This window comes from Globicephala melas, chromosome 15, assembly GCF_963455315.2.
Source record: "Globicephala melas chromosome 15, mGloMel1.2, whole genome shotgun sequence".
NCBI lineage: Eukaryota > Metazoa > Chordata > Mammalia > Artiodactyla > Delphinidae > Globicephala > Globicephala melas.
Genome location: NC_083328.1, coordinates 12,286,186 through 12,303,168, shown reverse-complemented (window position 1 = coordinate 12,303,168; position 16,983 = coordinate 12,286,186). Strand labels below are relative to the sequence as shown.

The window sequence follows — 16,983 nt, the reverse complement described above, 5'->3', positions numbered from 1 at the left end:
TGCTCCACGGCATGTGGGATCTTCCCGGACCAGAGCTTGAACCCATGTCCCCTGCATTGGCAGGCGGATTCTTAATCACTGCGCCACCAGGGAAATCCCAACAGTGATTTATAATGCTAATCCTTGGGTAACTGTGTTGGTCCTTTCAAGTATATGCGTACAGGACCTGACAGTTTATTAACTGCGCTATATCTAAACCACTTGTCACCCGGGTGCTTTGGTTAAAATGACACTGTGTTTTAAATGGGTAAACATTTTTACACAAGCAAAACGCGTCTTAAATGTTTGGCTTCTGACGTACTGGGAGAAAAGTAAAGTGTCTCAAACTATCTAAGCCTCCAATAACTCTTGTTTACTGCTAGAGCTAACTATAGGAAAATGTGACACTTGGAGTTAAAGTAGCACTTTTCCTTTTTAACAAGCCCCAGTTGTGTTTTTTAACCTCTTTTCAAATGATACTCTTGGTATTTCACCAAGCTCTAAGTTTCTTATGCAATGGACTGGGAGGCATTTAATTTACAATTTCAGGAAAAATATTTTTTAAAGCAGTTAAGCAAAGGAATGAGTCCTTTGATCTGAAATATTCTGATTGATAGTCCAAAAAACTCCAGACCAGCTAATAAATCTATCAAAATAAAGGTTGGGTGGGTAATCAGAGAAAACCTTGGGGTTTGACATGGCCCTTAGCTCAGTTTATACAGCTCATACCAACTAATTCAACGTTTCTGTAATTTGGAAATCTCCAACAAGGATAAGACAACTGCCCTTAAAGCCAGCATAGGGGAATAAATAAAGTTAATTTCTGAATTCCATGACAGTGACCTGTACGCTCCCTCTGGGTCTGTCAATGCACTTTGCTTAAGCCTTTACTGCATCATCTCTATGACAGTAGGGATATACTAGCGATGGGACAGAATAAATTTATAGCCTATTTCTATGTGCTAACATAACTGAATAATGCAAATATAAAACACTGTTCATTATTGTTAATTTCAAAGAAAGGCAGACTTGGTCACGCAATCAAAATCTGGAAACTCTTCAATGTTGACACTAAGAGCAGTGTTCATTAAGCAGTAAGGGGACTATGGCCTTGCACTCCTGGGGCTCAAAGGACAGTGGAGAAAGGTAGCAAAGCCTATCAAAAGGGCTGGTCCCATGTGGCAGACATTTAGGTGTGAGGCAGACAGAATCACGTATCTTGGACTATTAGAACCAAAGGCCCTTTAGCAATTATCTAGTCCAGTGGCTGGTGAAAACTTTTTTTTCCTCAAATCATTTTTTGTTTTGGAAAACGATTTACTTTCTCCAAATCTGAGGGGCCAAAGAGGAGGGGGGAGAAGACAGGGAGACCAGGCAGAGGGCTAGATCCCATATCCATGAGGAGCCCCTGGGTTTTCATCTTACCTCCCTAATTAGAGTTTGCAACAGCCAACAACAAAGATTCCTATAGATAGAAAATGTTTAAAGATACTTAGCCTATCCCCTCACAGAAATGTTGAGAAAATGAGAGTGTTGGGGGATTGGTGGCAGCTGGAGACACCAATTGATTCTTTCACATCCGTTTATTTTATTTACCAAATTTCTCAATCCCCTTGTACTTCATGAGGAAGCTAACAATGGTGTGGAGACAGAAGACAATTTCCACAGGGTGAGCTAGAAGAGTCATCCCACTGTACAGATTCTACAAATGAGTAAACACTCACCCAAATTTAACTTGTTATGTTCACTTAATCAGGGTATGTTGCTCATGGCTCACAGATGCTATTCCCAAAATCAAAGTGTTACCAACCAAGCAAAAACACTTTAAAAAGGTAAGGACTGGAAATGGAAAATAAAATTATATTTTTAGTCTAAGTCCCTTGAAATTAGAGTTTATTGGTGCCTCACACGGAAGAATCTGTCGGAATGCAGATACTTAGTCCAGATATAAATCAACCCTCCAGTGTAAATAAGATTAATTCTGTGGTTCCTAATCTTAAGGAAACACCTACTTAAGTGTAGGGTCTAGTTTTGTTACTTTCTAGGAGGTAAATATAGTTCAGGGAAGTATTTTAAATGTTACAGTTCAAAACTGTGGCAACTACCATTAGAAAGAACAACTGATTTCATTTGCCCAAATGCTTCTGCATAGTACACAGACAGCTTCAAAATCATTAGCAATGTCCTAGATTTTAAGGTGACTGATAGGTTACAAGGTTTTTGTTCTATTATTATAATCAAAATAATATTCAGTAAAATTCTTATATTAAATATTACATAATTAACCATTTTAGTGACGTTGTGCTCACTTTGGATACAGGGAACCTCTGAGGCTGTTTCAAACGTGCGTAGGTGATTCACTGGGTAACTGTGAGGGGCCACTTAGGGAAATTACATCAACAACCACATCTCAAAGACATTTTCTGATAGGCATACGACTGAATTTTCAGGACATACTGAAGTTCTTACAGGATATTACTGTTTCAATATAAATTTAAATTTGGGTGGCAATGTTTTGTTTTCTTGTTATTTTGGCCACATCTTGAAACTATCATTGAAGATAATTAAATTTTTAACTATGTACGCTAACTTCCAAACTCATTATGTTTCTGAAATAGAATCTCTTCTTTCCTGGAATTCCTATTCCAAGTAAAAGAAGCATCACAATCATCAATCCTTGGTTATAAACCGTCTCCTTCCTACCCGCCCAACTCCTTTCCCTGTGCTTTTCTCCCTATTGCTCCCTCTGCCTCAAACTTTGTTCCATCTTTTCTTTATCTGTTGAAAATATAAGTCTCCATCAAGTTCTGCACAATTTATGCCTCCTACAATTAACTCACCCTAACATATACCCCCAAGTGTTCTACTTACATTTCTCATAGGACTGATCAATTTGCTCTGTATCAAATTCAACTACATAACCTAGACTTGAGGGCCAAGCTTACATCTTATTTATCTTGAGAACTAAGAATAGATACTTAACACATACCTGACAATTAAAATCAACTGAATTCTCCATCTGTGAGCTGTTTTCCAACTCAGTTTTTACCAATGGGTCTAAAAGTCCCCTATAATAACTGGAGATGCCTGAAGAAATTCAGATTTTTAAAATTTCCATTAAAATGGAAACTTGTCAGTACATAAGTAATGGCCAATAATTCATTTACTCAGAGTTAATTACTAATAAATATAAATGCTGGAGTCTTATTTGAGTGACATCTTTAAAATACTCAGTGTTATTTACCTTAAATATAAGCACTCAAAGGTTAGGAATAAATACTTGAGATACAAAACCCTCTCACAGCATCACTAGCAAGTACTGGCAGGTGGGAAGTAAGATGACTTTGGGTGGGGTTGCAGTCAAGGCCAGGTTGATATATTTGCACTTTTAAGTTAAAACCCATGGAAACATTATAAAGTCTAAGAATGTTAGGTCTCTGTACAGCCCCAAACCTCTCATTTAAGTACAATGTGTCAAAATGTTTAAAAGCATCACAAAGGAAAGGATCTGGGTTTAGGGAAGACTAAATTCCCTGAGAAGGGGGCCATAGTTTTTTACTTCTATAACCCATCACCTAGAACAGTGCCTGCCAGAGAAGGTGCTTAATACCTACTGAAAGACAAAATGTCGAAAGTGTCTGTTTAAAGAAAAGCTCAGTCTATTAGATAAACAATTACATTTTTTTGAAAGTTTGATCTTTTTAAAGAAACTCATTTGACTCTTACCTAACAATAAAGTCCACTCTGAGATTTTAAAAAGAAGCAACTATGGTTATACAAAATACCACCAATCAGTTTTGAGAGTTATAAACTTACAGAAAAAAAAATATTTTAAGGGTTTATACAGTCAAAAGCTTACGACAAAGAATTTAATCCCTTTGTGACCTTATAACTTTGAATGGAAAGTCACAAGGTCAATATTGTGCACCTACTGCCTGTTACCAGCACTATCAACATTGTTTCTTAAGTAATTCTACAGCACAGGAAAACAGTAATAACACAAATCCCATCTTAAGATGTGTACCACTACACAATTCCCCTTTATTATATAATGTGGTAGTTTTTTTAAATCGCCAGGTAGAAGTGGGTTGGTTTCCTTGATAAAGAGTGTATATTACTAGATGTGAGTCAAATGAGGAGGATGAAAAATATTAGTTGAGAACCATTAAGAAAAAGCTCTGTATCACTGGAGTGTACAAAAGCAAGATCCAAGCTCTTTGAGACTATGGGCCTAAGACACTTAAATTCAAACCTGGAAGAAGGCTGAAAATTATCTGGAGAAGCAGGCAGGACCTGTCACCTAAATAAAACAACACCAGGGATCGAGTTCAGCCTGACAAGTAACTTACCGCTGCACCAATGGTAGCTCCCAACTACCAGCTTATGGAGTCAAGTGCTTGTAAAGAGGGACTCCGGATCTTTCCTGTGATGACACACCAGACCTCTGGCAACTATGAGATGTTCTTACTGGTCTTCTCACTCTACTGCCTGCAGTTGCCTCATTCGGGTAGGCTGCGGCGTCCGCTTTTTAGTGACAGCCAGCAACAAGCATGTGACACAACCTCATAAACTTGAACATGTTGAACAGGTCTTTCTTAACCTCCCAGCCCAACCCCAAGAGCTATGAGCAGTCTTTAAATGCCTCAAGTCTAAGGGAGAAGATCAACAAATAACTTTAATAGACAAATTAAACAACCATAATATGTGGACAGCCTACAGAATATTTCATTCCAACCTCATCATGATCATAGAGGATCACAGAGAAGGAATTCCATATTTGTTTTATGTTTCTATACGGAGTAAACTGATATACAGCTGACCAAACACAAAATCCTAGGCTCCAGAGAAAGCTACGAGAAGAATGTAATGGGAATAAAATATTCCTATCCTACAGTTATAAATTACAACATTTACTTTTTATCATGAATTTCTAGTGGTAATCCTCTACCACCACAACATTGCACAACCACTTAATGAGGCCAAGTTTATTCCATCACACACTACAGTGGGAATGACGGAAGAGAATACATATTATTTGCTATTAATGAGAGCTGTTTTGCGTGCATTAAATATCTTATTTAATAATCACAACTCTCTTAGGTAGATAAAGATGAGGAAACAGACTCAGAGACATCAAATAATTCACCCAAGGGCACATAGTAGTCTTCATATCATTCAGTCTCTAAATTCTTAATTGTATACTATGTATAATAAAACTTCAAATACATGCAAAAGAAGAAAGTAAAGAAAATGTGTTCACTGCATCAATGTTTAAAAAAAAAAAAAAGAAAATCCTACACATTCCAGCAAGTTTTGGTACTCTCGCCAAAAAAATAAAAAAGCAAATAGATTCCAACTAGTCTATACTTCCATTTATATTTAGAATATGAGCTGGGCATGAGTATGTAATGAATATATATGTGTGTCTCTCTGTGTATATAACACCCACATTATTCAAAGCTCCCAAAAATGTGAAAAGTTTGTTCCAATCCTTCTCTATTTTGTCTACTTTAAGAATTCTTTGCAATATGCTTATGTAAATACTGATTTTAGCTGCTGTTCTCATTTCTCAAATCTTCAGCTTATAAATGGATTGGAAAAGTGACAGACCTAAGCAGACATCTTTGGAACACAAAACCAAGGAGATATAAACAAATACAACTAAATCAAAAACAAAGGTTTCTTCTTAAAACCCTTTAACTTACCACAACTGATAAATGAAAAGAATGGAAAGAAAGTAAAATATACTGGCTGTGGATAAGGTACACACACGTGTGTGTGTGTACACATACACATGCACGTGCATATAGGTAGGTGGGCGTCTGTTTTATTAGCACACACAATGATCAGCATTTTACCTTAGTTCACTAAAAGCTCTACAGGAGCATACAGTCTAAATGAAGGAAGATTCTGAAGTTAGAGTAACGTTGGGGCAAGGGAGAGTATTTAAGAAAACAGTTCCAGGCTGTTAAACTCAAGAGGTGAGTACCTTCAGTTTTCTTATACCAGAATTCACATTATGGTTCAATTGCATTAATAGCTGTTTGACTCTGCAGGTGATTTGCCTCCGTCCCCACTTCAAAGAGATGCTGAAGAGGATTAAAGTCGAAATATCACCATTCCACTTACCTGATGCTGAACCTTCATTACAGACTTAAGTAAAGGTTGTTATGACATCATAGATCATAAAACACACTGCAAAGAATATGTTGGCCTGAAACTACTAAAAGTTGTGAATATACTATTTTCCACTTATAAGTGTGAAACTCACCAATGCTGAAGTTAGTACCTGAAATTAAGTATTACATGTGATATTGTTGATACGAAAATTGAAAGAGAAGACACTTTTTGATGAGGACTTGGCAATAATATCAGTGGATTTTGCACTTTGATAACATAATAATCTCACTGTTGGAAACACATTCTAAGTAGAGCATTTTTGTCACAGTTGAGAGCTGAACATACATCTGGTATGTATCTTCTTCATGTAAGCTAATAATACTACAGATTTTTTATATATAAGCAAAGTAATATTAAGAATAATTTTTCCAAAATAAGAAAAAAGCTTTTATACTCATCCAAAATTGTGTAAGTGTAAAATTTATTTGAGATTCATAATTGCAAAGACTCTTTATTCACAGGAACCTATCATTAGAGAATTAAAATAAACATTCCTGGAATTAGAGAGAAAAATAAGTGACCAAAAGCATAATAAAATTCTCAGTGCTTCTAGAGGTGACTTTCTTCTTTCAGAGTGCTCACACGGACAGTTAAAAATATATATACTAGAATGTTCAGTCTAGAAGTGATCAAAGGCTGAGTCAGTGGCATTGGCCTTCTTCTGCTGAAGAAAGCAAAGAGGGGGAATTTAGCTTTTGGATAGAGAATAAACATTGGCAGTCTCCAGATTTTACTTCCAACATCTCAACCCACATCCAGCCTGGTGTGAAGAGATGGCAGATGGGAATACTTCTGTTATTTCAACTGCTGAAGCAGGATCCTGTTTCAGCACCCTGCTTGTTTCTGTAAGCATGAATATTCAACCATAATAAGGAGTAATGATGTGTGCTGACTGTATTAAGCAGGTACCAAAAAAAACTTTACCCTTTTTCTCCTCATATCATAGATTAAGACAAAAAAAAAAAATCAACATTTAGAAAATGCCACTTCTTCCAAGCTTGGAAAAGACTTATTATTCAATGAAATGATGCTTGTTTTCATGAATTTAACATAAATGTATGGAGACAAATGGGAAGAAGAAAACCAGAGTAATTAGCATTTTAGAGGGAAGAAATTTAAAGGCAATGAAACTGAATCAGTAATTATTTTCCACTTCATTTTCATGATTTCATTATTTTCTCAGAAAATGCTGAGCAGATATTAGAGTATCAGTGTTCGTCATTTGGAACATAAATCATATTCCTTTAAATTCCTTAAATTCCTTTAAATACTACAACAAATGTCTACACTGGCATGTTATCCTGTTGTGTAAATAATGTCTATTTGTAATTCTCTTTTATTTATATCTTGAAAAGTATTATTGAATCCAAGAAGGGTAATTTAGCTACAGATAAAAGAAATGAAGTGACAATTTCTTTATAAATGAGAAATATTGTGATAAGCCCTGAGGTATGTCACCATCCACACCCTTCTCAAAGGACAGAAATAAGGTCTTGAAATGAAATAATACATCTATATTTGATAAAATGAGGAGTTTAATGATTGAAGAAAAAATAATCTGAAGGCCACCTACTCAGACTGTGAGGGAAAACATCCATTAAAACACCACCTCTCATCAAAATTAAAAAGTGGCAATTCATCGTATATGTGGGGAAGTTCTTCAAGAGATCTTAAAATGAATATACACCTCAATGCATAAATTGAACTCTGTCCACCACACGACACTTCTCACTAAAAACACCATTTTGTAGGAAAGGTGGCATGAGGCAGTCACGTTTCCCTGTATCCCCCGTACACTGCCAGGTAAGGAGCAAATGTTCTGGGTGCTGGGAACCAGGCCCACATCACAGACTGACTTGTGATCCCTAGAGCCCAGCAGGTTATGTATTTTAAAAGTGAAACAACTCTTAGTAAAAGGATGGACATCAGTCTGCTCTTTAGGACTGAGAGGGAATTTCTTGGACTTTTTTCACATCCTAATGAGCATACATTATACAAGTAAATCAATGCCAATACGAGGCACACACGTGGAAGTTGAGATAAACTTACGAAGTAGCCTGTTCCCAAGCTGGAAGGAGCTGAACTCTGCAAGAAAGCATAAAGACAAAGTGGAAAATCAGCAATGGTTTTTAACACATTCCAATCCACACAGCTCATTACCAGTCCTTCGCAGGCTTTTCATCACTACACCACACTGCCTGTATACGCGGCCCCTTGTCATCTGCTACTGATACAAACACCGTGTTGCTTAATTTTCCCCTTTACATCTCTCAGCAACTCAGAGATGCTAACGTGCTATTTACTGAATTCCAAGATTCTGCGGTGGATGTAATTGCCAATTTATTTGACAGGCAGCTGGGTAATGAATTAATGATGGCATTTCGCCCTGCACTGAGACTAAACAGACACGCATCAGCCTCCCTCCCTGACTTGCTGACATTCAATGCCCTGGTCTCAAGCTACTCAGTTTTGTGGCCGCAAAGGGGCAGGCAAGAGGAAAAAGCCCAGACTGACTTGAAAATAAAAAGCCCAGTGGGTTTGGATGACTTTTCCAGTGTGTGACCTATTTGCCAGTTTATCCCCTCAAGGCACCAGTTAGTACACACAGAGTTCTTTTCAAAAATGAGACATTTTGTAAACATAATTAGTAGACTAAAATGCAAAGAATGTGTGGGTAAAGGGAAGTAGTGAAAAGCACCATTTTTCTAAAGGTTTTAGTAACAAAAATTATCAATTTAGGGTTCCATAGTTCTCACACACAGGGAACTAAAGAACAGTGATGCTGAAAGGTACGTGCGGTATCACTTCTTAGGGGAAAGAGACCCCCAAAAAAGAACTTGGTTTGTGCTTTAAACTTGTCTGTTTTTGTATGTTTGTTTATTTTTTCCTAAAATCTCTCATTACAAATTCTTTAATTTTTAGTGTCCTCTTTATGAACAAGAGAGGCCCCAAATAAGTTTGAAACAAAAAGAACACGAGCACTGAGGCAGCCCTCAGGTCTCAGCGAAGCATCCTTGCACCAGCAAGGCCTCTCCCTGCCTAGCTTGGGTCGGCTGTTACACATTCCATGGAGGGACCGGACTTCCACGGTGATGCAACAGTTACTTAGGTAACCTCTAACTGTTCCACCGAAATGTCCTGTCCCTACTCTGCAAACCACAGGTAGCAGGGACCATCTGCTTGACTCATCATGGCTTCCCCAGAGCTTAGCTCAATGCCTTGCACACAGGATGCAGTTAATAAGTATTTGTTGAATTAATGTATAAATAAATGAATGAATGAATGGATTGTATGGGAGTGGGGCTCAGGTGAATTTAATACCTCCAAAAATACGGTAGACGTGATTCTTAATTTTACACTGGCTTTGAGAAGGAAATAATAGTGCTGTAAGTACAAACAGCATCCGCATCAAACAAGGACAGTCAGCTCCTAAATGCAGCTCCCAAAGCAAAACTTTCTTCCCCTCAGTGCTCCAGACAGGCTCAGGGGAATAAAGAACGCTGATGTGTGATCCTGTACACTGGACTTGATTTTCAAAAATCCTGTTTCATTCTTGATGCCGTAAACAGTATGTAGGGATATGCACAGTAGTCATGGAGACAGCTTCTCAGCAGTGATTAGCCATGTGACAGCATCACCTGTTTTCGGCACCTACACCCCTCCGTGGAACAGGAGAAGGCAAAAGCCAAGTTAGATCTCCACTAGCCTGGAGTCATGCCCCAGGGAGGTAAATTCACTTTAGGGTGAATTTCTCGGAGAGAGAGCATGGGATTTGTTAATTTTGGTATTTTTCCCCCTTTCTGCAAATGCATTTTATCCAAGAAGCAGAAGGGCCTCTTCAAACCCACCTCCCCACCCCCACATACGTATCATCTTATTGTATACCAAAGAAAATGACATCCTTCTGGTCTCAGGAAGCTCTGTTCTACTCATTTTGCATATATATTGTACATTACTCAGGGAGCTGGGTGGAGAGGATGGCTTTGTTGTGCATATTTGTTCTGCCTATTGTTTATGCAGGTCTGACTGAATGAGGGAACAGTGGGTATCATTTCAATTTCTGATGTCAACATCAAATTACTTATTTAATTTCATGCCTGGCGAAGCATTGTATAGCTACACGCAGAATCATTTCACTTCATTTGTTATGCTGTGTTTTCGTGGCGACTGGCTTGCCTTCCAACTGACAGCTTTAATTACGACATGAATTTGATTGCACTGCCGAGGAATTAACATAATGCAACAAAGCATTTAAGCACCCTGCCTTATAACACCCCCCCCCCACACACACATGCACGAACACAGACACACACATGAAGGAACACAGACACTAGATCCTCGTGTACATTAAAGGTCTGCTGGAGTTTCAGCATTTGCTAGAAAGCATAAAGAACCTTAGAGTCAAAGGCTACCCACATTTACCAACCCACTGGACTCACCTTTTTTTTTTTTAAATAGAAAAAGATTTGTGGCATTAAGTTACAATTTCTGGACCTGGCAGAAAACTTCGTGTAAAAACCCTTCTAATCTACTTTGCCAAATGTCCACGGCATTGACATTTCCTTCCCTCTAACTCTCTTCCCCATCACATTTTTCTTGGCCAGTTGCCAACTCCCTTTAATCATCGCTGGAGAATTTGAACAGAAATATCTCTGAAATAAAGAGATTTCTCCTTGTCCAGTTCTATAAGCCCAAGAATCTGCTACGGCCCTGTATTTAGTGGGACGCTATTCCTGGTCACCAGCAGGACCTCCACCCTCATACACAAAGGTATAACAGAAGTTCTGAGACCAGCAACAGGCAGAAGTCAGGGTTTCACTGATAGCTCAGGACACATATCACATCCCTGAGGCCTTGCTATCCAAGAGGCCCAGAAGAGCCTCGGTCATATATACCTAATCTAAGTCTGTATCTAAATATAGCTGGCAATATTTGACAGCTTTAACATTTTTCCAAGTCACAAAATCCATGAACACCTTAAACCATGGGCAACAACAGATTAGGCTACAAGAATTAAATATTTTAAAACAGCTTTTTTACTGTTAGAAATGTATTATGTTAGCTATTTGCTTACAGATGTGCATCTAGGGATTGTTACTGTTTTCTCATGTTATAGAAGAAGAGACAGACACCAAGAGGTAAAGGCTTAGGAAAGCAGACAGGTGGTGATGCCCTGACCACTGAACCATTTCATGGAATCAAGCTGATTTTAACTTTCTGTGTTTCCCCAATTTATAATGAGAGGAAGGGTCTTCCATTTTTCTTGCTTGGAGAGAGAAGGCATACTCTGTCCAAACTATATAGCAAAAGTGGCCATAGAATCTAAAAAAGCCTATGAGTCAAAATGAGGGCTGAAAAACTAAAAGGAGATTTTTTTTTAAATGCAATAAATAAAAGCATCCTTGGATTCAAAAGCATTTGAAATAATACCATATGCCCACATGTTTAGGCAACTATGTCTGCTGAATAATGAAAAAGGCTTCATTCTTATTTCTTCAAGTGGTAGAGTTGCCAATTCATTCATATTTTCAATGCATTAGGTAGAAATGAGAGGTATGGAGAGACTGAGAAAATAGAGTATGAGAATGTATTTAGCAGTTTGCATGAGAAGACAAGAACATGAAGAAATTCCAGCCAGCTGGCTATGTGATATGTGATTTCCGGGCTCATTATAAGCTAGCTCCTGTTTAACATGGTCTTTTCATTCTGGGTTTGTTTTGTTTTTTTTTTTTCAGATTTGACCACTGCTCCAGCAATCTCTGCAAATTACCCACCTCAGTCTATTACATGGCAAAGGAGAGCTTTCTTACAAACACACTCTGCCTCAATCTCCAAGCTACATGGGCTGCAGGAATAGTAATGGGATGCACAGTTGAAAGACATTTTCCAGGAAGGAGAATGTTGCTGCTAACATTCAAGTCTGCAAGTGGATATTCATTAAATGCTCATTCTACTCTTCTCACTGCCCCCCACCTGACTCTCTATCCATCTCTGTCATTAAGTCATCATTGAAGCTACGCATTAAAATCATGAAGTTAACATTTCTGTTTTAACAGCTTACCTACAACAAGGGATTTCACAAATCGATTATCCATCCAAAATAGATGTACTCCATTCATCAGAGATCTACACAAAGAGGCCATGGCTACTATTAAGGCTCCCTAAGTATGGGACAGATGTGCATTCCACCCTGAGAGGAAAATGCATGCTCTGACCCTAGGGCTAATTTAAATAGAATAATTTAAAATTCTTCCAAATCATCATTTGTGTCTGACATCCCTGCCTACCCACCTCCATGTTATGCTTTTCTCTCTTGGGAGTAAAAAGCAGAAGGATCATGCTAAGAATCACTTGGCCAACTATGTTTCTTACAAAGGTCACAAGACAAGCTCGATTACTTTCTGTAGTGGTTTAGAAAGCAATGACAATTTAAAGAACCTAAAATCTTAATCCTAAGAAATGTGCCTTGGAGGTAAGATTACTAATAACTTACAAAGATGCAAACTATATTTAAATGGAGAAATGAGCTACTAGTGGAAGTAAAAATGGGGGCACAACTTGAAAAAAGCATCAGGTGTGGAAATGGTCACTTCCAAATTCAATTTTCAACCCTCTGTTATAGCCCATCTCCAACTGTTATCAGCTCTCATCTATATTCAACAGCCTTCCAACTCCTTTCCCTAATTTCACCCTTGTGTTCATGTTTACCTGCATTTCTTCATATAAAAGGAAAAGTAAACATTGTAAAGGAAAAATGGTTAACAACAATTCCTTCTAACATCTTTGAGAGGCTTTTTAAATACTAACCTATATAGTGGGTTAAATAGCGTTCCCCTAAAATTATAGGGCCCGCTTGGAACCTCAAAATGTGATTGTGAGGGTTAATTTTATGCGTCAGCTTGGCTAGGCCACTGGGTACCCAGATAGTTGCTCAAACATTATTCTGGGTGTTACCATGAGGGTGTTTTGGGATGAGTTTAACATTTAAATCAACAGGCTGAGTAAAGCCCTCCCTAGGATGGGCCTCATCCAGTCAGTTTAATAGGACAAAAGGGATGACCATACTCAGAATAAGAGGGAATTCCTCTGTCTGTCTCAGCCTTCAAGCTGGGACAACAGTTTTTTCCTGCTTTTAGACTCAAACTGAAACACAGACTTTTCCTGGGTGTCAATCCTTCTCGTCTTTAGGGTTTGTTCAGACTTTTGGACTCAGACTGGATCTAACCATCAGCTCTCCTAGGAGGCCAGCTTGCTGACTACACATTCTGAGACTTGTCAGCCTCCATAACTGTATATGTCTATACATCCTTTTGGCTCTGTTTCTCTTGAGAACCCTGACTGATATGACCTTGTTTGGAAACAGGGACTTTGCAGATGTAATTAAGTTGAGGTCATACTGGATTAAGGTGGGCCCTAAATCCAATGACTGTTCTCCTTATAAGAAGAGAAGACATAAAGAGCTACAAATAGAGTAGAAGCCCATTTGAAGAGAAGCACACATCGAAGTGATGTCATTATAAGCCAAGGAACACCAATGATTGTGAGAAGTCATCAGAAGCTGGGAGAAGACAGGAAAGACTCCTTTCTGGAGACTTCAGAGAAATCATGGCCCTGCTGACACCTTAATGTTGGACTTCTAGCCTTACAAACTACGAGACAATAGATTTCTGTTGTTTTAAGCTCCCTGGCTTGTGGTCATGCATTACAGCCGCCCAGGAAACTAATACAGTACTTAGCCTGCTTACCATGAGCTAGAAGATACTATGTGACCAACCCCTGTGTTCATTCACTCCGCTCTAGCCACACTGGCCTTTTTTCTTCCCCTTAAATATGTCCTGACTCAGGGTCATGACCTTGTCATTCCTGTTGCCTAGATGTTCTTCCTTCCTTTCGTCATTCAGACTTCAGTTCAAAAATCACCAAAACAGAAAGGACTAATCCAGGGACTTCCCTGGTGGCACAGTGGATAAGAGTCTGCGCTCCCAACGCAGAGGGCCCAGATTCAATCCCTGGTCAAGGAACTAGATCCCACATGCATGCCGCAACTAAGAGTTTGCATGCTGCAACTAAAGAGCCCGTGAGCCACAACTAAGACCCGGTGCAACCATATAAATAAATAAATATTAAAAAAAAAAAAGAAAGGACTAATCCAATCACTCCAGTTAAAGTGGCAGCACACACCCTGCCACCCCCCACTACTGTTTAGTTTACTTCACAAAATGTATTACACATCAAAAACAATGTTATCATTTGCTCACAGATTTTCTACTTGCCTCCCTCAATAGAGTAGAAGCTTCATGAGGGCAGAGGCTTCGTCTTGTTCACCATTCAATCTCAAGTGCCCAGAACTATACCTGACACTTAAAAGGTATTTGATAAATATTTCTGGACAATCAAAACACTGACTATCCAAGAAAACACATAAAAACATGATACAGGAAAGGCAAAAGGCATAAACAAACCGGTAGGGAAAATGAAAATATGGCAAAAACAGAAAAAGAAAAGAAAGGAGAAACAGAATATCAAGAGTCTGTCACAGGTCTGGATTAGATTTTCTTCTTAAATAAAGGGAAGTTCATTGATGGTGTGTCCTTTGTCTACTTCTTCCTTAACAGTAACTAGTAAACCTAACAATAAATGTTTGGGTGTTAGGTGAGAAAAAGGAGGCTAGGAAAGATGCCTGCATAGATGGGTGGATAATGGCACAGTGGCATAGATAAATCAATAAAGCCCCCCAAACTTGGGAGATTCGAGGTAGAAGGGGTGTCTCAAGAAGCAGCAGAAGAAACGCCTCAACTGTGATACTAAATGGACTAAAGAGCTACAGAAAAATGATATTAGAGAGCCGTGCAGCACAATACTTACAGAATTCAACCCCTTTCACCTAGTTTCTGAAATGCTTCAATTCCTTCAACATCTTGAAAGTTTTACAAGTATGAAATATGTGTCTGCCTTTTCATAATTAAAATCCTGATGCAAAATTCTTTCAGAGAGAGACACTAGAGTCATATACAGGTAGTTATCTGAATAAAGCATTAAAAATGTTTACTTCCACAGGGTGGTAGGAAGAGTTTGCTAGAGGAAGTGACATAGGAACTGCAGAAGGAAAAGAGAGAGAAAAAAAAAAGAAGGAGACAAAAGAAACAAAAATAGGAAAATTTGAAAGTTTATATTATTTAAGGAAAAAAAAAAAAAAAAAGAGCGGTCCAGAAGGAACAAGTATAGGTAGAAACCATTGGGAAGTAGAGGGAGAGAGGGAGGATGAAGAGGTAGCTTCATATGTCCTAGTGGAGGGCTCCGCTTATAACCTCAGGAGCGTGCCTGCAAAGGATCTTAAAGAAGAAAGTTTAATAGTGAGCTCTGACTCTTAGATAAACAACTGTGGAAGCTTTATCGAGTACAGGGCAAAGGAAACAGAGATGCGTCAGATTACATCACTGAGAGGCCACAGGAATCATCTGTGTAAGAAATGATGAGGGCATCTGAAGCATCAGTCATGTCAAGGAGAGGATCATCATAGCCAAAGGCCTCTTCAGAAATAAAGTCAGTAAATAAAGCAGAGTGACGAAGTAAACAGGATAAGTAAGACAGAGGAAGGAACAGGGCTCGATTTTGAAGATACTAGCTCTGGGATCCAATACGGAGGCAAGGAAATAAGAGAGGGAGTTCAAGTTTGAGAAAAATAGGTAAGGAGACATAGAATAATGAGGATTTTATTTGGGAGGAAGAACGGTGTTTGTCATGATTGAGATAAGCAGGTCTTGTCGAATTGACCACTGCCAGGGAATTCAAATCAGAAAGGGTAGAGAAGGCTCCTAGGGTAGGTGTGAATCTGATGCAGAAAGAAAGGGAATAAATACTTATGAGCACACTGGGTACGCCAAGAACGGTTACGTGATTCAAACACACAGTACCAGGTAATCTTTTAAAAGAAACCTAACAAGGTAGATGAAACGACCCCCATTTCACAGGTAAAGAAACCAAGGCTTGGAAAGATCAAGTTTTTTGCTCAAGGTCACATGGATAATAAATAGCAAAATAGCTGTTAAAACTTGGTGTGTTTGTAATGAATGCCTATGATCACTTCAAAATTTGAGGCTTTTACTTACTAAGTTTAGGCCCTGAGTTTTGAAAACTTCCTCACTTACAAAATTCTGTATAAGTCAGAAGCAATATTTTCCCCCTTGAATAACTCACTATGAATATTTACATATTCAATTATTTCCCTTAACTTTTTCCTTAGTGACTAATCTAAACAAGTTACTATGTCTCCTTGATCAATGTGAGAGTCCTCGTAAACTATTATTCCCTCCTGGCAATGTAGTTTGGGGATATGTAATTTAGAAAAACCAAGCACATTTGGTTTTAAGCTTCACCCATGAGTCAAATTCTCCAGCCACACTGGAATTCTTCATTCTTACTCTTTTTGCCTGTCCAGTTTAAAAAAAAAAAAAAAAAAAAAAAAGCTGGAATAATACAGTAATCTTGATTAGCTGCACTTGAGAGTAAGTCTTAACTGCCACAGCTCCTAAAAATATCACTAAAGTGAGTGGAAGACTTAAAGGGAGTTTTATCTCAGCTGAAAATCCAGAGTGGGCAACCTGGACTAACAGGAATCAAATTCAGTCTAACACCTTAAGCAACTAAAAAACTAGACAAAATGTGTGGGAAAAAAAGGTTTTTTAGAAGTTGGGCAATAGGCAGTGCTGTGATCTTAGAGAGACAGAAAGCAAATGAAGTAAATTTTACAGTTGCCCCAGCTTGCTGTCTGAAGAGAGTTTTCATGCCATAGTCGGGTGGTTGGGGGTAACCCAGGTGGATCCC

General features: G+C 38.4%; 1 protein-coding gene across 2 annotated transcripts in view; it reads right to left on the bottom strand.

The window, feature by feature from the left end:
* AUTS2 (activator of transcription and developmental regulator AUTS2) overlaps nt 1–16,983 on the bottom strand; it is a 1,124,169-nt gene that overhangs the window by 606,463 nt on the left and 500,723 nt on the right. For both annotated transcript variants that reach the window (XM_030871940.2, XM_030871941.2), the window contains exon 4: nt 8,209–8,244. In XM_030871940.2, the coding sequence (XP_030727800.1) occupies nt 8,209–8,244 (36 nt within the window). The remainder of the gene's footprint in view (nt 1–8,208; nt 8,245–16,983) is intronic.